This window comes from Myotis lucifugus, unplaced genomic scaffold, assembly GCF_000147115.1.
Source record: "Myotis lucifugus unplaced genomic scaffold, Myoluc2.0 scaffold_38, whole genome shotgun sequence".
Taxonomy (NCBI): Eukaryota; Metazoa; Chordata; class Mammalia; order Chiroptera; family Vespertilionidae; genus Myotis; species Myotis lucifugus.
The window spans coordinates 2,988,694-3,015,029 of NW_005871086.1; the positions used below are offsets into that span (position 1 = coordinate 2,988,694).

At 44.1% G+C, this 26,336-nt stretch overlaps 1 protein-coding gene across 1 annotated transcript in view; it reads right to left on the reverse strand.

The window, feature by feature from the left end:
• The window catches only part of RYR3 (ryanodine receptor 3), a 366,436-nt gene that overhangs the window by 133,781 nt on the left and 206,319 nt on the right, over positions 1-26,336 (reverse strand). Inside the window, 5 exon segments of the mRNA XM_023752849.1 lie at positions 7,542-7,677; positions 9,402-9,505; positions 10,863-10,992; positions 12,493-12,607; positions 14,163-14,436. Coding sequence (XP_023608617.1) covers positions 7,542-7,677; positions 9,402-9,505; positions 10,863-10,992; positions 12,493-12,607; positions 14,163-14,436 — 759 coding nt within the window.

The following is a 26,336-nucleotide window of genomic DNA, read 5'->3' on the forward strand; positions in this document are numbered from 1 at the left end:
ACATCCTTAGCACTGCCAAGGAGGCGAGAGAGGCTCCTGCCACTACCTCTGCGCTCACAGACCTCAGCCCAGCTTGTGGCTGAGCGGAGCTCCTCCTATGGGAGCACACTGACCACCAGGGGGCAGCTCCTGCATTGAGCGTCTGCCCCCTGGTGGTCAGTGCGAGTCACAGCAACTGGTCGTTCCTGGTTGTTCCGCCATTAGGGTCAATTTGCATATTACCTTTTTATTATATAGGATAGTTGACATATCCTAAAAGATTTATGTCTCCCAGCTCAAAGGCCCATCAGGAGGATGATCTCACATTACTCTGTTAAATTATGTCAATTTCTTTCTATAAGACATTATTCAACACTTGCCTTCTTGCCAAGGCATTCCTAGATTCACTCTATCAGATTCCAATAAGAACCATCAGTTTTGGTATGCCAACAGTCACATGTGCGCCACTATGTAGTAGGTGTGGTTGATAACAGAACTTTTAGTCATTATCTTATATATGTTTCTGATAATTCAACTTAGGTTTGCTCTGTTACCTGCTTTAATTTGTAACTGACACCAAGGTAGAACTTCTAGAGCAGCGGTTCTCAACCTGTGGGTCACGACCCCTTTGAGGGTTGAACTACTCTTTCACAGGGGTTGCCTAAGACCATCGGAAAACACATATATAATTACATATTGTTTTTGTGATTAATCACTCTGCTTTAATTATGTTCAATTTATAACAATGAAAATACATCCTGCATATCAGTTATTTACATTACGATTCACAACAGTAGCAAAATTACAGTTATGAAGTAGCAATGAAAATAATTTTATGGTTGGGGTCACCACAACATGAGGAACTGTATTAAAGGGTCATGGCATTAGGAAGGTTGAGAACCACTGTTCTAGAGTATGTCTCTTGTCAGTTCTCACAGATTCTCATATAATCTTCACATGTCATGTGATGGATGTGCAAGTTATGATCACTGATGATAAATCTGCCCAGAGAAATTCAGCAAAGCTAGGAGATATGTGTTTTCAACAACCAAGTTTGTAGCCTGGGGAATATATCACTGAAACACGCCAAGGATTCAAAGAAAGCACAGAAGAACTCTTCCCTTCTTCTTGCAGATTAGTAAGAAATCCATTACTTCTTGGAAGCTATGTTAGGAAGGGATTAATCAGGCACCCAGACATATCTGGGTCTAGACTGATTATAGAATTTGCTACTGCCGAGTAAATAGAAGCTTCCGAACTTCATTATTCTCAGAGTGAAACACACCCCAAGGCTTCCAGCTAGCTAATAAAAATAAAGTAGAGAAAATTATATACTTTAAGAAGTTCTTTTAAAGACAAATCTTGTTTAAGAAGATTTAATACAAACATTAAGAATGACTAGGAAAATAATGTTATAAATAAGTTTCCAATTTTGTTACTTTGATAGAGCAAGAGCTTTTGACTTGGCTTTAAAAAATGTGTTTAAGAAAGCATTAGCACCAAACAGTAATTTAATAATGCCACTGTTTTTGACAAGCTCAAAGGAAAAAATGCTGTTTCTCCTTGTTCATTATGGAGACAGTGCTACGAAGACAATATTGCATAATGATTGGACTGTTGTTTGGTCACCTAAAGCCAAACATCCTCAGTAAAAATCCTACGAGCTGTATGATTCAAAGCAAATAGGTACACTCATTTTACTTATTTTACAGAGAGCATAAGGAAGATAAGTGTACCCATTTCAATAGATTTTTGTATTATGTAAGTTAACTAGAGGCCCCATGTATGAATTCGCGCACCAGTGGAGTCCCTTGGCCTGGCCTGCGGGATCGGGCCAAAACTGGTTCTCCGACATCCCCTGAGGGGTCCTGGATTGCAAGAGGGTGCAGGCCAAGCTGAGAGACCCCACCAGTGCACGGTTGGGGTCAGGGAGGGACACAGGAGGTTGGCCAGTGGGGGAGGGACTACAGAAGGGCTCCAGCCTGTCTAGCTCAGTCCTGATTGGTCGGACTCCAGCAACAAACTAATCTACCGGTCGGAGCGTCTGCCCCTTGGTGGTCAGTGCACGTCATAGCAAGCAGTTGAGAGCAGCCTTAGCATATCATTAGCATATTACGCTTTGATTGGTTGACTGGATGACCGGACACTTAGCATATTAGTCTTTTATTATATAGGATACACTTAAAAGTACTTTGAACAGTGCCTGTCACATGGTTAATGATCAGTAAGTGTAAGCTGCTATCATCACTAGCACCATCCTCATGACCCATTATTACCAACTCTATCATTACTCACTACCATGTATCATGGTCAACTCAATCACTTACTATGACCATCATCACCCAACTGTCATATCCTACCATCACCCACTATGACCACCCCCACAACTTATCACTACCCACAACTATCATCACACCATCACTAACCACCACCTAACTCAATCATCTCCCAAAATGGGCTATGACTACTACTCAACCATCATATCCCACCATCAATATCATTGCTAAGCACCACCCACTATCACCACCCCCATTATCACTCACCATTGTCCACCTTCACCACCTATCACCACCCACCATTACCCACCATTGCCATCCACTATCCCTATCCTACTCTCACCATCATCAACCAGCATAACTATATCCATCATCTACCACAATTACCCATAATACCTTTATCTTTCACTGCTGAGTAAAGGTGACAAAAGTGGCCATGAAGTCCTTTTCAATCACCTTTTAGACATACAAACTTATAAAAGATGTTGAGATCTTGAGGGATCAACTTCTTAGATTCTTCCCATTTCAAATGCCCTAATACTCTTGTTAGAATTATGAACAACAACGACAACTAATACAACTGCATGCTATGTTTCCAGCCCTAATCTAAGTTTATTATTTCATTTAAACCTCACAACAACTCTGTGAGGTATATACTATTATTATCTCTACTAGAGGCCCAGTGAACAAAATTCATGCATGGGAGGAGGGGGGGCAGTCCCTCAGCCCGGCCTGCACCCTCTCCAATCCAGGACTCCTCGGGGGATGTCCGACTGCCTCTCTCACTCTGGGACTGCTGGATCCTAATTGCTTGCCTGCCTGTCTGCCTGCCTGCCTGATTGCCCCTAACCCCTCTGCCTGCCTGTCTGATCACCCCTAACTGCTTCCCTACTGGCCTGATCACCCCTAACTGCTCCCCTGCTGGCCTGATTGCCCCTAACTGCCTCTGCCTTGCCCCGCACCCAGGACCCAGGATTCCCTTCTCTGGCCAGTTGCAGGCACCTGGGACCTGGGCTTCCCTCCCTCTGGCCAGCCACAGGCATCCAGGACCTGGGCTGGCATCACCTGGGCCAGCTGCAGCCGCAGCCACAGGGGACCATGAGTGGGCAGCTTCGCCCAGACCTCAGCCACAGGTGCTGGTGCCTGGGACTGCAGGGCGGGCAGTTTGTCCCTCTCTTGGGCTACAGGCACAGGTGCTGGTGCTCAGGACCGTGGGGCGGGCGGCTTGTCCCTCTCCCAGGCCGCAGGTGCAGCTGGCACCTGGGACCATGGGGACCGTGGGGTGTATGGATTGTCCGTCTCCTGGGCTGCAGGTGCAGGCGCAGCTGCTGGCACCCGGGACCGCAGGGTGGGCAGCTTGTCCCTCTCTCTGGCCACGGCCTGGCTGGTCCCCATTCCTCTCCCGCAAACTCATTTGTGCCTGGCTAGTCCCCATTCTTCTCTTCCCAGTGTTGAGTGTCTGAGCCGTTAGGGCATTATGGCGTGAGGGCATGACAACCATTTTCATATTAGCTCTTCATTATATAGGATTTTATATAGTATATATAAAAAAATACCAGGGCTAGGAAAGTTTTAGTAAGTTGCCTAAATTCACAAAACTAGCAAGCAATAAAGCTACATTTGAACCCAAGACATCCATTCTCTAGCCTGAGTTCTCCCACATCACTCTGCTGTGTTTGAGGCACTCATTCTCATTCTTTAGGTATTTAGAAAGATTCAAGATTTTTCTTTCTCATACTCTCCATCTCTCTCTTATTCATGCTCTTTCCTGTGACATCTACTTCCACTATTTAAAGTACAGATTTATTTGCATGTCTACTCAGTCCCAAACTGTTGATTGATTGATCTCTATCCTCTAATCCCAATTAGGGGCATCTCCATTTTCGGTTGTACACTCCAAAATCAGCATGGCCTAAACAAAACCAAACTCATAATTGTCCATCTCAAACTATTTTCTTCTCACATCCAGTTCTTTTCCCTACCCTAAATTGCTAAGCTTCAATGTGACTTCTGTTTGTTTCAACATACCCAGGCCCAGCCACTATAATCATCACTACCACCCAGTTCTATAAATTCTGCCTCTGTAATTTTTTTGTTTCTTTGTTACTAATGTTGTGGCCCCACCCCAAAACAAAGAAACAGAATTTCCGGAGGATGAGGCCCAGAAATCAGGATTTAAAAATGATTCCCAGGTGATTCTAATGTGCAGCCAAGGTTGAGAACCACTGCTCTAGACCAATAGATCACTGTGTTTCCTGAGCACAGCATGCTTTAGCCTTCCAGTCACTGTTCATGCTCATCCCCAGCTGGATCACCTCTCCTACATCTCTGTCCCTATAAGTTTGATCCCTTAAAGCTCATCTCTAACATCACCTACTTCATGAGGCCTTTTCTGATCTTCTCAACTGGATGTGAGTTACCCCTCAGGAAGCCCTCCAGCACCCTGTCTCTGCCTTATTCCACTTATTATAGTGACCTCTGCCATGTGTACTTCCCTTACTAGACTGTAAATTCTTTGAAAGCAGAAGCTAATATTCTTTGCTCAAACCAAATATGTCTTAGTATTACAGAGACACAATAAACATGAAAACAAAATGCATGTATCTTCCTACTGATTGGCCAACTTGCTAGAGCTAGCTGCATTATGAAATGGCACTGTAGAGACTATGTTCAAAGGGCATAAAACAACTTACTAGCAAGGGGGACAGACTAACATTTTGGTCCAGAGTTTAGTTCAGTGTGGTCATATATAACCAGTAGAGTAATCCAGATAGGAGCATAGCCCGTGGATTCCTTTACCTTCTTAATTTATGCAGACAGTCCCACTAAATGAGTCAATAAAGCTCTTGATTTTGACTGCAAAGGTGGCCAACATGAATAAATTGGTCCTGTCTATTTACATAATTTGATGAGCCTTATGCATCCTCAAAATCCACTTTAAGAAAATTCTCTTTATTACCACAGTAACTGCATTAATTCTATGCATGCGATCACTTGGATAGGAAGTAGAACAGACATAGAGGCTACTCTGAAAGTAGTCTCAAAGGAAATGGAGTTCAGCAATTCTGGTGATGAACAGATAGGGACAGAGAGAAGCAAATACAGGTGATTAAGAATTGGGCTGGATGGGATCCAGAGGAACAAAATACAAACGTCTCAAAATCTGTGACCCAAGCAGGAAAAGGGAAAACCAGGCGAATGGAAATCATTCAAATATTAAGAATAGAGTATATTACAGTGTAGGAAGGTAAGCATGTGGGATGGGGGTAAAGAGAAATGAGAAAAGCACATCCCATATAATAAAAGCCTAGGTGGCAACACCCTTGTGCGATATCGTCACAAGATGGCTGCTGCAACATCATCACAAGATGGTCACCACACAAAATGGCCATCACAAGATGGCCACCACAAGATGGCCGGCAGGGGAGGGAAGTTGGGGGCGACCAGGCCTGCAGGGGAGGACAGTTGGGGGATCCAGGCCTGCAGGGGAGGGCAGTTGGGGGTGACCAGGCCTGCAGGGGAGGGAAGTTGTGTTCAACCAGGCTGGCAGGAGAGGGCAGTTAGGGGCGACCAGGTCTGCAGGGGAGGGCAGTTAGGGGAGACCAGGCTGGCAGGAGAGGGCAGTTGGGGGGCAATCGGGCCAGCATGGGAGGGCACTTGGGGGCGATCAGGCAGACAGGGGAGGGCAGTTGGGGAAATTGGGCCAGCAGGGGAGGGCAGTTTGGGGTAATCGGGACAACAGGGGAGGGCAGTTGGGAGCAATAAGGCTGGCAGGGAGCTGTTAGGTGTCAATCATGCTGCAGGGGAGCGGTTAGGGGGCAATCAGGCTAGCAGGCAGAAGCAGTTAGGGGCAATCAGGCAGGCAGGCAGGCAAGTGGTTAGGAGCCAGAAGTCCTGGATTTTGAGAGGGATGTCCGACTGCTGGTTTAGGCCTGATCCCACAGAGTCCCAGATTGGAGAGGGTGCAGGCCAGGCTGAGGGACACCCCCCCGCCCCCACCATGTGCACGAATTTCATGCACCAGGCCTCTAGTCTATATATACAAAAACCAAGCAACTGGAATGATCAGAATGACTGTTCACTATGATGCACACTGTGGTGGCTTGATTGGGGCCCTGATTGACCCCCTCAACCTCCCGTGGCACCCACCCCTGGCTGGCCCCGCCCCTGATTGCCCCCACCCTCCATTGGGGGCAGGGCTGGCCAACTTCCCGTGTCCCCTCTTCCCCGCTGGCTTGGTCCTGATTGGCCCCTATCAGGGTGGGCCAGCCGGACCCCACCATGCATGAATTCGTGCACCAGGCCTCTAGTTCAGCGGTTCTCAACCTGTGGGTCACGACCCCTTTGGCAGTTGAATGACCCTTTCACAGGGGTCGCCTAAGACCATCCTGCATATCAGATATTTACATTACGATTCATAACAGTAGCAACATTACAGTTATAAAGTAGCAACGAAAATAATTTTATGGTTGGGTCACAACATGAGGAACTGTATTTAAAGGGCCAGAAGGTTGAGAACCACTGCTCTAGTTGAAATATAATGGTCCTATCATGTCAATATATTTTGAGGTAAATTATCATACTTAAAACAACCGTTATGATTGCTCATTAGCTGCAATTCCTTTTTTAAAATCACTTAACCAGCCCAGCTGGGTTTATTAGCCTGGAAGACCAAACTGGGAGAAGGAAGAATGATCATAACTATAATGTTAAAACAAGTGAATTAGTATTATAACAGAATCTTGGAAGACAAGGTATATTTTCAAAAAAGCAGTCCACAGAATAATATTTTGGGTTGCTATAGCAATTTTTTTCCTCTATGGGGTTTAGTTACCTTTTATAGCTTGTACACAGTTATTCTTGATTTCTATTAATTTATTTATTCACTAGCCATCATTCCATCCATCCATCCATCTATCCATCCATGTAATAGTCTAAGGATCTGGAGGCATCTCTGCATTTAACTCTGTGAACTAGTAAGATGAAGATACTAATAAGCCCCTCTCTTACTGATAGGAGAAGAGATACAGAGAGCTGATAAGCCCAAGCCCACACAGTAAGTTTCTTGCTGCATCTGGCACTAGAACTGAGTACCCAGTCCATTGGATGCTTCTCTTAGTCCTTGTTTGGCCTGATTCTCCCTGATATCTTTCCACCAGCTGCCACTTGCCTGTAGGTATGTATCATCTTTATGGATAGGAAGTAATGCAAAGGATCTTCTTTTCCTGTATTTACCCACAACTGTGCCATCTTAGGTCTGAAAGGCGTAGAACCCTTGGGACTCACTGTTCACGAAGACGGCAAACCTCAGGAAGGACAGGTACCGCTCCCCTTCAATGGGGTTCCAGCCGACGTCAGGGTATCCTTTGGCCAGCAGCATGGGGCAGCTCTGGAGGCCACAGCCTGCCAAGTAAGTCACCACCTGCCAAGAACAGTACAAAAGTAAGTGCCCAAGGTTTTTGCAAAAGAGCTTAAGTACTGTGCAATTTTGGGACTGGAAGGCTTTCATTTCCCTAAAAGCTAGAGAGAGCCCAAAACTTTTAAAGCAAGTAATTTAGTAGATTTAAAGCCAGAACCTCTAATTCATTTTTGTTTCCAAGTAATCAACATGACTGATGATCACCTTTATGTCTGAGAACACCATGTGCTATCCATTCCCTGGTTTTCCCTGTTCTGGCACGAAGGAGCTACCATTTTAAAATAGCCCTACCTAGGGCGCACCTGGGGAGACAGTGGTGGATCTAGGCTGGCCATGTACACTTGGCCATGTTATTTCATGACCAAATATCCAGTCACTGGTTGACTCTCAGTGGGTCCTTAACTAATCAGGGGTCCCTACTCAAGTTCTGCATCAACAACAGTTATCCAAGGGAAAAGCCAAGAAATGAAGGTTGGGGTAAAGAGGCTGCAGCCAGTTATAGATTAGGACTGGCAGTGTTCTCTTTGCTTCCAGGTTACCAGACACTTACCATACGATCTCAGCTCTGTGACATGTAGAATATTAGAATCTGCCCACTTTTAGAAGGTGTCAAACAAAAGCCTGGCAAATAGACACTTTCTTGAAATTCAGTTGTTATTCTACTAGAGCATGGCCTCTGGGCCCGGATACTTTTGAAGCCTGGCTCTGACAACACTTACAAGCCCCACGACATTGAAGATGCTACCTAATCTCTCTCTGCCTCAGTTTCTTCTCCTGTCACGGGGGCAATAATAAGATGGTGTGTTCCAAGGCTCACATGAAGTGATTCAGAGTGGGGTCTGGCAAGCAGGGATTCTGTAGGGCGTGCGCTTCTGTTATTAATTGTGATGGTAGCATAAAGTCCAATTCCTTACTCGCCCTCATCTCTCACTCCCCCCACGCACTCGGTGCTCCTGTCATAGGCAGCTCCCCGATGCTCAGGCACACCATGCTCTCCTCTCTAAACCTAAAACGCTCATGGCACGTGGATGATTAGCTCCTACTCACCCCTCAGCTCATCACTTTCTGAGTCTCCTTCCTGATTCCCTCGCCAGGGTTAGGAGCTGCTCTGCCATGTGCTCCCAAACCCACCACTCAGGGGATGACCTCTGACTCATCCCCCCCCCCTCGCCAGGATGCTCTTCTTCACACTCAGAGAACGCACTGTGACTCTTGTCAGCTGCCGGGTCAAGGAAACTGTCCCAGAGTGGGGCGGGGAGAGGTTGGGTGAGTCAGCCCCAGTCACCACCACCATTGGCGCAGTTTATGGTCCCAGCATGGGCAGCTCAGTTCTGTCTTATTTGTACATGGATGGGTCAGGTGTGGCATTGGTTTCCTTTATGCCAATTATACAGTTTTCTGTCATGTCTTTCTGGTATGTGAGTATAAGCTCAAGGACCCAGAACTTGATCAGGAACACAGATGCCTGGTAGTGTTCCATGTGGACCCGGGAGGCTGGGCCTCACGTACACAAATGTCCACATACCATGCCTACGAGGTTGGCAATCTCTGGCCACGGGATACGCTCTGCTTCTATCATGAGCTGCCAGCTACTCACATTCCACCCCTTTTCACTGAGGGTGAAGGAGGTTCTGATGGAACCACCAAGCCTTTGGTCTGCACCTGCTTGGCTTGGCTGCGCTGTACACAGGAAAGAGCAAACACAGTGCCTCCCCAGGGCCAGGTACCTTCTCGAGATCTGGTTCCTCTAAGCCCAGTGCTAACTCGTTGTTGTCCATCACAGAGGAAGCGGCCACATCTAGCGGAGTGGATCCCCTCATCGATGGAGAGGCTGAGGAAGGAGGAAAGAAAGAGAGAAAAAGGGACCAAGAGAACACCCCTTGCTGAGCTGGGACTGCAGTGCACACAACTGGCCAGCAGAGGACAGCAAACACTAAATCTGTCTCAGGTCACTGTTCTGCCCGATTTAAGAACAGCTCTATTTTCTTTAGTCCTCCCTCTCCTTTTAACACCTCCCCCCCCCCTCATTAGGGATTGAGTACAGATTAAGTTGGAAAATCAGTTCATGGGATCAGCTGGGACCACGTATTTTCAAGTACTTTTCTAGCATGAAACTTCCGGGGGCCCTCATTTGATGATCACCCCACAGACTCAGATGTCACTTGAACAACTAAGCTCAAGTGACTTGGCCATTTCTGGAGCCACCACCTAGAATTTAAACATAGCCTCAAACAGCATTTGCTCATATAGTTATCAGGTCACCAATGTTGTCTTTGGTTTTTCTTTGTCTGGTCCTTAGGCCAGAATTAAGAAAACCTTCGGGTGGCATTTTACAAAAAGGTTTGTAGCCTGAGGTTGCAGTTGATAAATTGGAAGCCTGAGATTTCAGATTTCATGTGCACGGATGTGTGTATCTGCGTCATTTGGTTTACGTTCAGAACTCTGAGTGAGGCACATGTTTCATGCTGCTTTTCTTGTGGTGGTGGTGGGTTCACACTGCTTATCCACCTTGCAGCTACGGAAAGCACTGGCTGGTTGGCCAATAGGACAGGCATGCCGCCTACAGCCAGCCTGGCCGGAAGGGACTGCATCCATGACCTTGGTCTCACTAGCACTGCTCCGTGGTCCACTGAGTGGGCCGGGAGGAACTGTGTCCCCAGACTATATCTGCCATTTCAGGCAGCATTTTATAAACCTGGTCCCAAGAGAGAGGAGGTAGAACTGTGTGACTATGCCCACAAACCTGACACCGGTGCTGGCTGGGAGCAACATCCCTACTTGTTAGAGAGAAGAGACATGGACTCATTATTTTATTTGTTTTTAGACCAGGCAGGGGTCCTTTTCCTACTAAAAAATTCCACAGAGCCTGGCTGGTATTGCTCAGTGGTTGAGCATCAACCTATGAACCAGGAGGTCACGGTTCGATTCCTGGTAAGGGCACATGCCCAGATTGCAGGCTTGATGCCCAGTGTGGGGCATGCAAGAGGCAGCCAATCAATGATTCACTCTCATCATTGATGTTTCTATCTCTCTCTCTCCCTCTCCCTTCCTCTCTAAAATCAATAAAAAAATATTAAAAATAATCCCACAGAATGCGAGTGGCTTCTTTCCTTTCACCTCCTGAGTAAGCGGTCAGCAGGGGGAGTGTCACCTCTGAGCCCCAATGTGGAAGTTACAAGGTGACATACCTAGGCCAACACTGCTATTCTCCAGCAGGTAACTCAGGTGCTCAAACATGGCCTTCTGATTCTGCCGGCTAATTCGGCAGAAATAGCAAAGGAAGCGGCAACAGCTAGCCACCATCTTTGGAAAAGCGATCTGTAGGGAGAAGTAGGAAGTGTCAGGAAAAGAATCTATCATGAGGTCTTTCTGGAAAGTCTGACTTCAAAGAGTCCTAGGCTGAAGTCTGGCAAGCTGTGAACAGTTTGGGAAAGTAAATTTTCTCCTTACCTCCAGCTTGTGCCAAGACTTAGTCATAGGAGAGACAGAGTGTATACACCTAAGGAGAGGCTTCCAAAAATACTGACAGCTAGTTATAGTTCCTGAAATATCTTTCTCAAAGGAAACAGACATCAAACAAGAATCGCAGTCATCCTCAGATGCCACGTGAAATTGCACGGCCCCACACCAGACTATTGTTTCTAACTAGGAAGGGGGGTGGGCACAACTGTGATGGGAAATTTCAGGAGGGAGATGGGTGATCATAGACAGACGAGGCCCAGCACTAGGTCAAACCCGAGTCCTCTGGGTAAAGGCTGGCCCTCCAGTTGTGGAAGCCTCAAGGCCTCACCTTCTCAGCCTGCGAGTCTTCCCCAACTGGTTCTGTCCTTCTCTCCTATGAGCTCCTAGGTAACTGGATTCACACAATTAGCACTGAGATGCCATCTTCTATTACTGTTGACGGTGTTTGGCTTCTCTGCTGATCAAAGTAATTAGCATCTCCAGGGCCTGGCCATGTCTTAGTTTTGATCCCATAGTGCTCAGTAATTGGTGTCAGAGTTAACCTTGCTCAGGATCCTAGGAAGCCCTCGATTCCCCCATTAGAATCCTGGAGGTGCTCAAAGAAGCAATGTTCTGACACCTGCTCAGGCACCAAACCTTTGCTCAGGGATCTTCTGGAGAGAATCTACTTTCCTAAGAGTGCAGACGGGAGTAAGTGAGCTTGGCATCTGTTCTTCCATCACACTCTGCTTCTCAATACTGGCAGGACCCCTTGCCTAGGACCCCGGCTCTCTAAAAATTTCAACATATTTTTGAAAACATACCCCATCTTCTGCTTTCAGAAGCTATCTGACTCTGAGGAGGACCCCAGACAAGCTGGGCCCTGTTTCCTTCTTCCTCCTTGCCAGCAGGAGCTCCCCCTGACAGCGGGCACCTTACGGGGACCGGTCAGGACATCCTCAGGAGCGTGGCTCACAGAGGAAACCCACACACTCCCGAGGGGATGCCGCCAGGATCCTTACTAAGATCTTGTTCTCCTTTAAAACAGCCATCTGCTGACCCAGCACAGGACACACCAGGCTCCTAAGTGGACCAAGAGGAATTCCAGCTGGCGGCGAGGGGGGCTGCAGAGGACGGTAAACAGAGCAGCTGAAAGCCAGTGGAACAAGTGAGAAAAACTCCTGAGCGTACAGGGCTGAAGCTCTCGCTCTGGCTGGAGGCCATTGAGCAGCATCGTCCATCTGTGGGCTCCTTCCTGGCGCTGTGTACGCCCCTCCCTCTCCCTGGGAAGAGTAACTGAATCAATGGGCTCCAGCCATGTGGCTGCAAGCAGGTTGCCTCCTGTGTCCCTGCCCAGGGGTCAAGTTCTGGCATTACCTGAGATTTCTCTGCGCCCAGCACATTCACCATCACCTCCATCACCGTCTCGTGCATGCCGAGGACGCGCATGAGGTTGGGGTGCTGGTAAAACACCTTGTTGTTCATTATGTCTCTAGGGTAAGGACCAGAGAGAGATGTCAGCTCGTGCTTACTTCAGTGTTACGGAAATTCAGGGATGAGAAAACACACACACACACACACACACACACACACACACACACACACTAAGGGTGAAACAGTGTAAATGGGACAGGCTGAACAGATAGTAAGAAGGCACTAGGTCAGTGGGAACATGTGTGGGGTGCGTTTTTAGCCTATAGGAATATTCTGTGCTCTTTCATTTCTTGTAAGCACTTGCTTTCTCTCTTTGAAACATTTCCTTCTAATGACATAGTAAGCAGTGGCTCCCTGGTTTTTGTACTTGTAATAGTTTCTTGGCAGCCTAAATCACTGAATCTCCCTTCCTCCACGTACTATTTTTTTCTACTCTTGTCCTTATATCTATGTCTCTATTTACTTCAGTTTTCTTAACCATAGGGCTGTACCCTTTTCTTAGCACAATTGTACATTAGATAATAGTGAGGACAGCAGTCCTCAGAATCCAATGAAATTATCAACACAAAATGTAAAAGGAATTATGTTTTTAAGTCATTTAACAGAACTTCACAAAATAAAGCTGCAGGCATATCTGAGAACAGGAGCAGCTGGTGACTTGGCTGTGTGATGCCTGTCAGGGTTACCCACCTCACCTAAGTGTTGCAGCCACTAAGAGGAGACACCACCAGCTTTTCTTGTTGCTATGTCTACTGCAAGGGCTGAGGAAGAGGCTGATTCGGTAGCTTTTCTGTCTTTCCATAAAGTCTCTTTATTTATACCGGAAGATTCTTCTTTGGAATGAGTTTGAGGAATGCACACATACCCCCACCCCATCTGGTATCCTCCAGCCCTTGCCCTGGGCCCTGGTGATAGAGGCTCAAGAGTGGTGGGATGGAACAGTCAATAGCGGAAAGGCTGCAGTTCTAGTTCTTGATTTTAATAAAATGAAACTGTGAGCTGGTCAGTGAACCTATTTAGGCCTTCATTTTCTCATCTGCAAAATGGACGTGCTATGTTACCCAAGTAAAGGAGGTCTTTTTAATGTCTAAAATGCTATCTTTTTGACAACATGGCTTCTAAGAATGAGACACAAGCTATTGTTATGGGAAAATGTATCACAGAATTAACACAAATGACACTCAAGGATAGTCCTGAGAGAGGAAGGTGTAGGTAGTAATGTTTCAGAGGGAAGTCCCAGCAGTTTTCTAGTCAAAAGCAGATGGGCTCAAAAGGTATCTTTCTTATTGGGCTGAACACACTGTCCCTTCCTCTAACTTTTTTCAGTGCTTTCCTGAGGCTATTTGCACCAGATTCATGCTAAATAACTGTTTTTCTCCAAGACTCCTCCCCACTTCTTCTGGCAATGTCCCTTCACTCTGATTAGCAGGTAGCCTGGTCTGTCAGGTTATGAAAGGTGACTGCTGTGGCAAGGATATAATCCCATAGAGTGCCTGCAGGAGGGGCACACAGAGATGGTATATGATTGACTCTGGAGCATCCATACAGCAAGGTAAACCAGTTTTCCCACATGGTGTTCTTCTGAGACTTGCACTTCACCGTGAATGACCTACCCCAGCCCATTGATCATGAGCAGCTCCTCTTCCTTGCCCATCCTGACGCTGAGGAGGCAGCGAATCTGGCCGAGGGCAGCCAGTAGGTTGATGGTGTCGCTCACGGAGGCCTGGCTGATGGTGTAGGTCTTCCGCAGGGCCTGCAGCAGCTCCCCGATGCTATCGTACTGCCTCCGGAGGAGGTTGAACATCATCCGGATTAGGTCTGCATCCTGGATCTGGTCCTCTTGGGCCCAGCGGATCATCGTCTGTGAGATGAGTTCCTTCAGTGTTGCTAGAAGGACAATAGAAAGGACCAGTACTGTGGCCATCCCAGCTCAGGGAGAGTTGTATACCTCAGCTTCTTTATTCAATCATAAGACACATCATCATCATCAGCTGATCAAGGTTAACAATTTTTTTTTTTTGGAACAAAGCTAGAGGTATCACACTACCTAACTTTAAATTATACTACAAACTGACTGTACAAAACAGCATGATATTGGCAGAAAAATAGACACACAGACCAATGGAACAGAATTGGGAGCCTAGAAATAAACTCATGTTTATATGGACAAATAATTTTTGACAAAGGAGCCAAAAACATACAATGGAGAAAAGAAAGCCTCTTCAATAAATGATGCTGAGAAAATTGTGAAGTCACGTGCAAAAGAATGAAACTAGACTACTGTTTGTCCCATATACAAAAATTAACTCAAAATGGATCAGAGACCTAAAAAATAAGACCTGAAACAATAAATTACATAGAAGAAGACATAGGTACTAAACTTATAGAACTTGGTCTTAGAGAAAGTTTTATGAATTTGAGCCCAAAGGCAAGGGAAGTAAAGGCAAAAAATAAATGAATGGGACTATATCAAACTAAAAAGCTTCTGCATAGCAAAAGAAAACATCAACAAAATGAAAAGGCAACCAATCCAATGGGAGAAGATATTTGCAAACAACAGCTCTGACGAGGGGTTAATATCCAAAATATAAAAGATTCATACAACCTAACACCAAACAAACAATCCAATTAAAAAATGGGTGGAGGACCTGAACAAACACTTCTCCCAAGAAAAGATACAAATGGCCAACAGATATATGAAAAGATGCTCAACCTCACTAGCTATTAGGGAAATGCAAATCAAAACTAGTATAAGATACCACCTCACACCTGTTAGAATGGCTATAATCAACAAGACACATAATAACAAGTGTTGAAGAGGTTGTGGAGAAAAAGGAACCCTCATTTACTGCTGGTGGGAATGTAAACTAGTACATGGGAAAACAGTATTGAAGTTCCTCAAAAAATTAAAAATAGAGTTACCTATGACCCAGCAATTCCTCTCCTGGGTATATACTTGAGTAACTCAAAATCATGTATGCACAAAGATATATGCACCCCTATGTTCATTGCAGCATTAGTCTCAGTAGCCAAGACATGGAAACAATTGAAGTGTCCTTCGATAGATGATTGAATAAAGAAGATGTGGTACATATATACAATGGAACACTACTCATTCATAAAAGATGAAATACTGCCATTTATGACAACATGGATGGATCTTGAGAGTATCATGCTAAGTGAAAAAAGTCAGACAGAAAAAGGCAAGAACCATACAATTTCACTCATATGTGGGTTATAAAACTGAAAGCAACAAATGGAAAAACAAGATAAATAACCAAACAAAAACTCATAGACACAGAGAACAGTATGGTGGTTATCAGAGGGAAGGGGTGGAGGGAGATAGTAAAGGGTATAGAGGGTTAAATACATGGTGATGGAAGAAGATTTGACTTGGGGTGATAAACACACAATGCAATACACAGATGATGTATCATAGAATTGTGCACTTGAAAACAATATAATCTTATTAACCAAGGTCACTCCAATAAATTTAATTAAAAACTTTCTAAGGATGGGGTATGGAATGCAGAGAAGTAGAATATGTTGACAAAAGACACATATGTGCTTTTTCTTCATATGCTACAAGAAAAGAATATCTCAATTTCATATTGAGGATGCTAAATATTCTATTCTGATTAAATTATATTTGAATAGATGCTGGAGCCCTAACCGGTTTGGCTCAGTAGATAGAGCATCGGCCTGCAGACTCAAGGGTCCCAGGTTCCATTCCGGTCAAGGGCACGTACCTTTGGTTGCAGGCACATCTCCAGTAGGGAATGTGCAGGAGGCAGCTGATAGATGTCTCTCTCTCTCTCATCAATGTTTCTAACTCTCTATCCTCTCCCTTCCTCTCTGTAAAAAAAATCAATAAAATATATATTTTTTAAAAAATAAATAAATAGATGCTGGAAATACAAGCTAGAAATTTACATTTTAATTTTATAAAAATTTACATTTTAATTTTATAAAAATTTACATTTTAATTTTATAAAAGATACTCTACATCCAGTATCTTTATTTTTTATAACACCATGTAATAAATACTAAAATGGGGCATGTGCAAGTGCAATGGGATAGAGTGGGGAGTGATAAATTCTGGTGGGTTAAGGCATGAGAAGAAGACGTTGGTACCTTAAATGAAAGCAATACTAAGCACTGGAATTTCTCCACCATAGGCACTATCTTCACATATTTAAAAGATACCACATACCACAAACTGATTAGGCCATGCCATTGATTCAAGAATTGTAAAGGATGATATAAACATACAGATACATTAGGAAATGGAGTGAAGTGGATATGAACACTGTCAGGCCTAAAGGCTTTGCACTTGGACAACTGACCATCACGTCCTGCACTGTGCTGCCCAGATCTCTGCAGGAGTCAGCGGGCACTGCATCATGGACTACTTTCACAAGCACCAAGAAAGACCAGTAGACTTTGAATTTTGAATTTCTCAGGGCTCATACTAGTGCAAAGAAATACCACTGGTTGTAAAGTAAAGGAAAAATTGCTGAAGTGGGACTCGAATCAGCTGTGGGACCTTCAGAAGTTTGACTAAATGGCCCTGAAAAGGGCTGATTGACATTGGTGTGGGAGGATGATCAGAAGGGTGAGGAAGAACTGAGCAGGAGGAGAGAGCAGAAGGGCCCCTACCAGACTGGCTGGGTAGGCACTGCTCACCCCTCCCCATGCCATACACACTCCCACAAAGTGCCGTGACAGAGGTGAGAAATGTTGCTTTTAAATTGTAATTCCATCTAAGTCTGGCTCTGCCTATCACATTTTTGCAAGGTATGAATGGCACCAAGAGCCTGAATTCAGACCTGGGAATAAAGGCAGAGCTCAGGGGACAATGAATGTCACACAGTCTATCAGTGAAAGGACTGGGAATAAACTCAGATGGGTGCTTCATTGCCTGTGCCATCTCTAATAGTCTAGTTTTCTACCTCCATACACTATATATGGCAGGTGTCTGCTCTACATCCAGTCTTGGCTCATCAGAAGGATATAAAAATAGAGCTCCAGAAGAGATCTAGATGTAAAGGATTAATTTAACTTACCACTGTGTCTATCAACACTGTGGGTATTTTAGGTTCAGATGGGAGACATAAGCTGAAAAACTTAAAAAAGGATACTGAAGGCAGAGAGTACAGTTAAAAGATGTTCCTAGGAGATCTCACTAGGCAGGGATTGCTGACTAATAGCTGTTAGGTTAGATGATATCTGAACCCCCTGGAGGAAAAAGTTATTTATGGGCTAGACTGGGCTCCTCTCATGAACTTGTTTCCTCAGTAGGCAAATGTAGAAGTTCCTTTTTCCTAGTTAGGAATTCACAGTAAGGAATGAAAGCGAGACAAAAACATAAACACTCTTGGACCCAACATAAGTTTTTCTAGTCCTGTAAGTACAATTCCCCTTTTAGCCTACATTTTGGGCTGAAAGGATTACAGTCTCAGCACTAACAAGAAAATTATCTGCAAAGATAATACACATCATTCACAGTCCCTGCCACACTTGAGAAACAACAATCAGAACTGTCAATCAATCTAGGTCCATCCTCTTTTCAACAGGGCATTTAGAGTTATAATGAAACCAAGTAAATACTAGCTTTTACTCAACCCGGCTTTCAGATTAATTCAGGATTTGGGTGAGCTCTTAGCCTCACAATGCCTTAAAAATTCAAATCAATATGTAGTCTAGAAAATGAAACATTTATGGCAAAACATCTCACTTGAGGGCAAATGGGAAAGGAAATAGCCCCTTTGCCTGAAAAGATGGAACGGGAATCGCCCACAGGTTCTTTGTCCTTCAAGGTAAGAATAGGAGAATGCGGTAAATAAATATGAGTGGGAACAAAGCTCTGTTGAAAACATAATGTGACCCCAAGATCACAATAGAAAAAGCAAGACTCATCACTGTTGGGTTACTGATGGACAGGTGTAATTCATTGAAGGCATGATACTGAAGGCTATTCTTGTTGGTCAGGCTTTCCAGATGTGAGACTAAGGTCCAGAAAGTGTGGGAAAGAATATGAAAGGAAGAAATGGGAAGAAAACTGTGTGTGGGGGGGGAAGGAAACATTCCCAAGACACCTCAAAAGCAATGTATTTTGTGGCCTGACACATACTAGAGGCCTAGCACCCACCAAGCAAACCTCGGTTTTGAATCAGTGAATTTCTAAGTGTCTAAACCAGCCGTGGGCAAACTACGGCCCGCGGGCCTGATCTGGCCCGTTTGAAATGAATAAAACTAAAAAAAAAAAAAAGACCGTACCCTTTTATGTAATGATGTTTACTTTGAATTTATATTAGTTCACACAAACACTCCATCCATGCTTTTGTTCCGGCCCTCCGGTCCAGTTTAAGAACCCATTGTGGCCCTCGAGTCAAAAAGTTTGCCCACCCCTGGTCTAAACCCTCTGAAACTGTGAAAATGGAGCTCTACACCCTTGGCAGCTAAAATCTAAAAATTACTCAGATTTTAATTAGCTCCCATGATCCAGTGGCAGAGCAGCATCAATATCAGAAGCTAGTAGGCTCTCCATGTATCTGCACATTTGAGGATTAAAATAGTTAATACTTATAACCATGTCGGGCACATATTGTGGGCTTTAGATAGGTTAACTGCTATCTATACAGCAGTGATAAAAATTGTGGTCTACAGAGCCTTGAGGTAACCAAGATCCTTTAGGCAGCTTGTAAGGCCAAATATACTTTCATAATAATTCAAAGGCATTATTTGCCTTTTTCATTGTGTTGATAGCTGTTCTGATGGTGCAAAAGCAATGGTGGGTAAAACTGCTGGTGTCTTAGCATGAATCAAGTCAGTGGCACCAAAATCTATTCTTTACTGCCATACCACCAGGAAAATGCCCAGTTTCTCTTGAGAATGTCCTCAATGAGATATAAACAATTATTAATCTATATAATAAAGAGCCAGGGTCATAATGACCATTACCGTGAAGGCTCGACCAAACTGGGGCCACTGCGGGTGCCCCAACCCAGCACTGACTGCCTAGGGCCGTGGTCGGCAAACTGCGGCTCGAGAGCCACATGCAGCTCTTTGGCCCCTTGAGTGTGGCTCTTCCACAAAATACCACAAAATACCATGTGCATACACATACAGTGCTATTGAAACTTCGTGGCCTATGCACAGAAGTCGGTATTTTGTGGAAGAGCCACACTCAAGGGGCCAAAGAGCCGCAGTTTGCCGACCACTGGCCTAGGGGGCTGCTGATCAGGCCCGGAGAGAGGCCTGCAGAAAGAGAGAGGCAGGGTCTGATCCATAGCCTCTGTGGCAGCTGTTGATCAGAATTTGCCTCCATTTATCTCTAGGCCTCCACCTGGGGTTGCTGATCAGCCCCACCTTTCTGAGCAGGCCCCCTTGATAGGCCCAGAGATTCTGACTGGCATAGAAACTGACCAATCAGAACCAAATTGGCAGGCAGAGGAAGGCATTTGGGGGTGAGATCAGGCTGGCAGGGGAGGGCAGTTAGGGGTGATTAGGCAGACAGAGGCAGTTGGGGGCTTGATCAGGCTAACAGGGGAGAGTAGTTGGGGACTCGATCAGGCGGGCAGGGGAGGGCAGTTAGGGGCAATCAGGAAGGCAGGCAGAGGCAGTTAGGGGCGATCAGGCAGGTAGGCAGGTGAGTGGTTAGGAGCCAGCGGTCCCAGATTTTGAGCCGGCGGTTGGATATCCCCTGAGGGGTCCCTGATTTGAGTGGGTACAGGCTGGGCTGAGGGAACCCCCCCTCCGTGCACAAATTTCATGCACTGGCCCTCTAGTTTTATTAATAATAAACTTTTGAGTATATACCTTTTTAATACCCCATGTGACAAAATGGGAGGAAGTATGCTGAAGCACTTCTGCATGTCAAAAGGCTGTGGTTTCCTTGAGGAAAAGAACTTGTGTGATTGAGTTGCAAGCTAAACTAGCTGCTTGCTTCATGAAGTATAATTTTCTTAAAAATGAAAGAAGTCTATCACTTCATGAAAAAACGACAGCATCTGTTTCTCTGATATAACTTGAGTTTTCAAGTGAAAACTAGAATTTTGGAAAAAGTTTATCTGCCATTGTGAGTTTGACAGTTTCCCAATACTTAAAGATTTTTCTTGTTAAATTGTTATTAACAAATGTAATTTTAAAACATTTCATAATATAAATATGTTGAATTTGGAAGCTTTGCATTACTTTGTGAACCAGTAATTTCCCAATAACCATGCATCATGTTACAAAATCATTCATGGGTAGAACATCCATTCAACATGCAAGGCAGACCAATGCATTTTTATGTAATCAAGTAGAAGAATTTCTTTAATATGACTTTAGATTCCACATGGCAATTAACTTTTGAGAAACTACTACTTGCTGAGCTTTATTTTTAAACAGGAGAAAATCAAAGTTTAATACGTATGCATGGGAAATTCACATAGGCATGATAATTCCATGAAAAGTCCAAAGACAGTGAGGCAACATTGGGTATATAAGACAGTTTTGGACAAAGGAGAAAGGGAGAGATTATACTTGTTGAGTTTTTCTATAGTATTAAAGGAGAATTTCCACAATTATCTAAAAAAGCTATTAAAAAATTCCCCTTTCTAATGATATATCTGTTTGAGGCTGATTTTCTTCCTACTCTTTAATCAGGTATAAGAATCCAACTATCTTCTATTAAGTCACACATAAGAGACATATAAAAATGCAAACCAATGTTACTCTTCTTATTTTTTGTAGTAAAAATTTTAGTTGTTTTTATAAAAGTATGTTCTTTACGTAACATAATGGTTTTTTATTATTTTTAAAATGATTAACACTTATTTAAAAATTTGTTTTAAATTCAAATTCAGTAATATTGATAGGTACAATCCACATAAACCAAAGATTTTAGAGGTCTTTGAAAATTTTTAAGAGTGTAGAGGGGTCTTGGGACCAAAAGGTTTGGGAACCACTGATCTATGTAACAGGGTCTCCGCTGAGGGATGGCCATGCCTGAAAGGCAACGCTTTCCCTCCACTAAGAGGAAACTGTTCCATGAGGCTGTGTGACTCCAATCAAGTAACTGAGACATGAGCCTTGAGAGCAAAAGCTTAGGAAGCTTTCTGTGTTTGTTTCTGGATGGGAGGTAGAATAAATGTGAGGATAAGAAGAGTAAGACATCTCACAAGGAGACATAAAGAGAGGATTAAAGAACCATTATTTTGAAAGCTGAATCCTGGCAGTCAGCAAGGGCCCCAGTCATTATTCATTAATCACTAAAGGGCTTTCCACCAGCCTGAGGGGCCCTAAATGCTTCCCTCTTCAATTTGGGTTTAAGATCAGTCATCTCAGAGCAAGGGGGGAGCCAGGTACCTTGCACACAGAGGCTGCGTGGACTTCTTCAGCCTGTTCTGCAGCCAGTGCAATGAAATGGGGCACACAGAGAAAGGTACACTACAGCCTGGATGGGCACTTAACCCTTTGCTACTGACATTAGGTGACCCTTCAGCAATGACTTTACTCTCATTCGTACTGGAAACCAGATTGTCCACTCCCGAAGACTTTGCTCAGGAGTCAGTGTATCTAGGCCTCAGGACAGACCTTATTCACAAGTTCTTTCCTGTCTTCAGCTCAGTAGCTGAGTTATGTCCAGAATGTCCCTTCCAAATTAGCTTATGAATCAAAGGGTATTTCTGATAAGTACTGAGTTAAGTACCCTACACAAAACTATTTCAAGACACAATCATTACGCATAGCGGCGTACGTAGGGGAAACTAGGAGCATTTAATGAGAAATAAAGTATAAAAAATAATGGCTAATACCATTTTCTTAAGAAATAAGATACTTCTTAGAAGGTACAACATCTAGAGTAATACTTACATTCAAAAGAAATTAGAGAAATGATCTCTTATTTTTTTCCCAATGGGTCCTTTATCTAAAGTTCTGTATATTTCTAGACTAGGTCCACATTGCACAGAGACTGAAGAAGCAGGGCAGAGAAAGCTCTATCATGAAGTTAAGAGAGGCCTTTGAAGGGATGGCTGAGATGATCTAATGGAAGAGATACTCTTTGCTGTGATGACCCTGGAATGCCATTTTCCTTCAAGCGATGGCTTATACAAGCAGTCCCTGTAGTGAATGCTTTATTTTTTCTGCCATCAATGGCGGAATGCTGACAATTTTGGCAGGAATTTCAACAGCAAAGGGAGTCAACTCTCGAGATAAATTTGAAACCCTTTCTTTTTAAAAAAATATATTTTCATTGATTTCAGAGAGAAAGGGAGAGGGAGAGAGAGAAACATCAATGATGAAAGAATCATTGATCTGCTGCCTCCTGCATGTCCCCTACTGTGGAACAAGCCCGCAACCCGGACATGTGCTCTTGACTGGAATCAAACCCAGGACCCTTCAGTCCACAGGCCAACGCTCTATCCACTGAGCCATACTGGCTAGGGCTGAACCTCTTTCTTAACCAAAGAGAGACAGATACATTAAGAACAGTTACAACTAAAAAATGATTTCATTTTTTGTTGCTTTTCTAAGTTCTTCTTCGGAAATGCTGCCCTTTAATGACTTAAAAACACTTTTATATTAATAGGAAACGTAACTCCTGAAAGAGGACAGACTCCAGGAGTCTCTCTCTCTCTCTCTCTCTCTCTCTCTCTCTCTCTCTCTCTCTTTCGTACGTAAATACTCCACTTTTGTAATGAAGTTGCTTCCACAGCCTTTGCTGCAATTCTAGGATTTTTGCCCACTGATTTACCTGTTTCAAAGAGGACTTGTCAAGCACACTAGGTGGTTCAGCTCATGGGGTTTTTAAAAAAGCTATAGTATTCTTTCCAAAAAGGAAAAGAGAAAGAAAGAAAGATGTGTAACAAAACACATGTTTTCTGCTGAGATATAAAATAAACCCTACGAAACAGAATGCCTTAGGGAAGCTAGTCATGTGCATGTGGTTTCCCTGGTGATTATAAATGGCTTCATTTATGAAAGTATTATTAACATTCTAGCTCACCCCACTTTTACAATTAATGTAATTAGGGAGAGGCACAGCTTGGCAGTCATTTCAGATATATGATTTAGAAACTGCACTTGAAATGGTTGTTCAGGCTAACTCGAAATGGAAATATTTCTAAGGCATTGTATTGTGTAGGAAGACTTGATGCCTAAAAGATGCTTTAAAAGAAAAACAGCTACTTCACTACATGATTTCTGGATTGGTCAGATATTCCACTTACGAAGACAGGATTAGAGCTGCCTTCGTGCATCTGTTTGGGAGCCCAGGTATTGTTATTTACTTTCTTCCACTTGCCATTTTGTAACCTGCGGTTGGACCTCAGAACCCCAAGCTCACCATTCTGTGAGCCTTGTAAGAAAACTTCCTAGTGTCACTCACAATATTTGGTAAATGCTTTTTTCAATGCTCAAATTACCAGCTTTGCAACGCCAACTACAATAAGAGAAGGGTCATTTCTTCTCACAGTGCAGGTTTAAATGTTTAGGCTTTAGGGGTCTGGAAAGAGTCTCTTTTTTTCCCTTCCATCTCCAAATCCAGTTGAGAGTCCAAGTGGCCATCATGTAATGAAGTTCATGCTCATTATAAAAAAGCAGATCGTGGCCTCTGGCAAAGCCAATTCCTGTAGTTTCCAGGTTCCAAACCTATGCTGGGGGTCCATTTCTATGAGCATGCTCTTAAATCTGGGTCAGTTTGGAAGAGAAAGTCTTCTGATTACGGGGAGGAGAAGGAGCACATAATACTGCCCTGGGCTTACTTTAAACTTGGAAAACAATTTATTATGCTCACACTTACAATTGGAAAAGAAAAACAATTCTGTGCATCTAAATTAAGTACACTGATTTTTAAATTCTGATTGATGAAAAAGTCAGCTTGTGCTCTGCTGCAAATGCTTTGGAGGCCTGACCAGGTGGTCGGTCATTTTCAAGTGAAAAGAACAAGTGTATTTGACCTCTGCTGGCTTCCTCCCTGTGGTAGGCTGAATAATGGCCCCAAAGATATTCACCTCCTCATTCTCAGAACCCGTGAATACCAGGAGACCTTGCAAAAGGCATGCTGCATACGTGATAACTAAGGATCTTTAGTTGGGGAGAATATCCTGGATTATCTGGGTGGGATAACTATAATCCAAGGGGCCTTATAAGAAGGAGGCAGGAGGGTCAGAGTTAGGACAAGCGATGACAGAGACAGAGGTTGGACTGATACCATTGCTGGATGGGGCCACTAGTCAAAGAATGCAGGAGGCCTTTAGAAGCTGGGAAAGGCAAGAAATGGATTCTCTCCTGGAGCCTCCAGAGGAATGCAGTGCTATTAACCCACTTCAGACTTGTGGTCACCAGATCTGGGTGACAATAAACTTGTATTATTTCGAAGCCACGAAGTTTGTGGTAATTTGTTACAGCAGTAAGAGGAAACTAAGCTACTTCCACCGATAGAACGTCCTGGGTTGAGGGTTTCAGACTCCTCTCCCAAAGCTACAGCCAGACTAAGGGTCACAGTGAGCAAGTGGCTGTAGAGCTCCCACAAAAGCTGGGACCTGAAAGATATCAGGTCTTAGTCTTTGCTGAGGCAGCTGGAGTCAGTGACCGAGTGCAGACCTCATGGAGGTCTGCCTGGACCTGTCCGGAGCCTCTGCCAACCAGAACAACAGCAAATGTAGACAGCGCCTCCTGCAGGACTGCTGGGGCCCATAGATAACGGTTGCAGGGCACAGACAGCATGCACCTTAGTTCTCTGAACATCAAGGGCTAGAACTGCCGACATCTCAGCACTAGTATGGGGAAGATGCGGCCCAGGATAACCATCATGGCATAATGAACATTCCTGGCCACATGTTCGGCTTTCATTCGGCCCTTCTTCCTTATAAAATAACCCAGATTTTGTAGAGATGTGTGCCTCTACCCGAGGGCCCGTGATCCTCAGTGAAAGCCAAGGCAACCTCACTCCCAAGGTGGGCTCTGTTGACTTAAGTCAGCATTTTATTTTCTAGACACACTCATTGGTTCAGGAATGGGCCTGTGCCCCAATTCTCCAATCAGTGATCTCAGGATCCTTATTTCATGGACTTTTCTGCGTTTCCCTTGGATACTGTCATGACTGGACAGGAGGCTGGAACTGCAGCCACCGTCCTGCCGCCAGCCTGAAGGCGAAGCTGGAACATGTGGCAGTGATCAGAGCCATGGGAGTAACTGAATCTGGTGTCTGGTTCCATCTCTAAACTAAGGTTCGCCTTGATCTTATCAGCTACTCTACCTGACTTGGCCTTTGCTCTTTTTTGGATGAAAGCATCAGATATGATAGATGTGCAGGTGAAGTTCATATGACCTATACTTTGTAGACTCACTTCAGCAGTTGAAATGTACACAGTCTTCTAAGTAGAACAGTACACTGAGCATGATTTTATAGAACTCTTACCCAACATCACAATTAGTAAAGGACAAATCAAAATGTTGGCTGCTAAACTATAAACTATCTCAGAGCTGCTTAATTTCAACAGCTTCATAACATTCAGAAAAATTAGTTATGCTTTAAAGTTCTATTATACTGTCTAGGTGCTTTCTCATAATAAACTAGGAAATGGATTCAGAAATAATCCTGAAAATCATAAAGCTTTAGCAGTCTTTCTAATTGACTCTGAGCTGGGCAGTTTATTCACTTTCCCAGAGCCTTTATTTCTTCACCACTAAACTGAAGTTAGCAATGTAAAATTCATGTAGAACAGTGATTCTCAACCTTCTGGCCCTTTAAATACAGTTCCTCATGTGACCCAACCATAAAATTATTTTCGTTG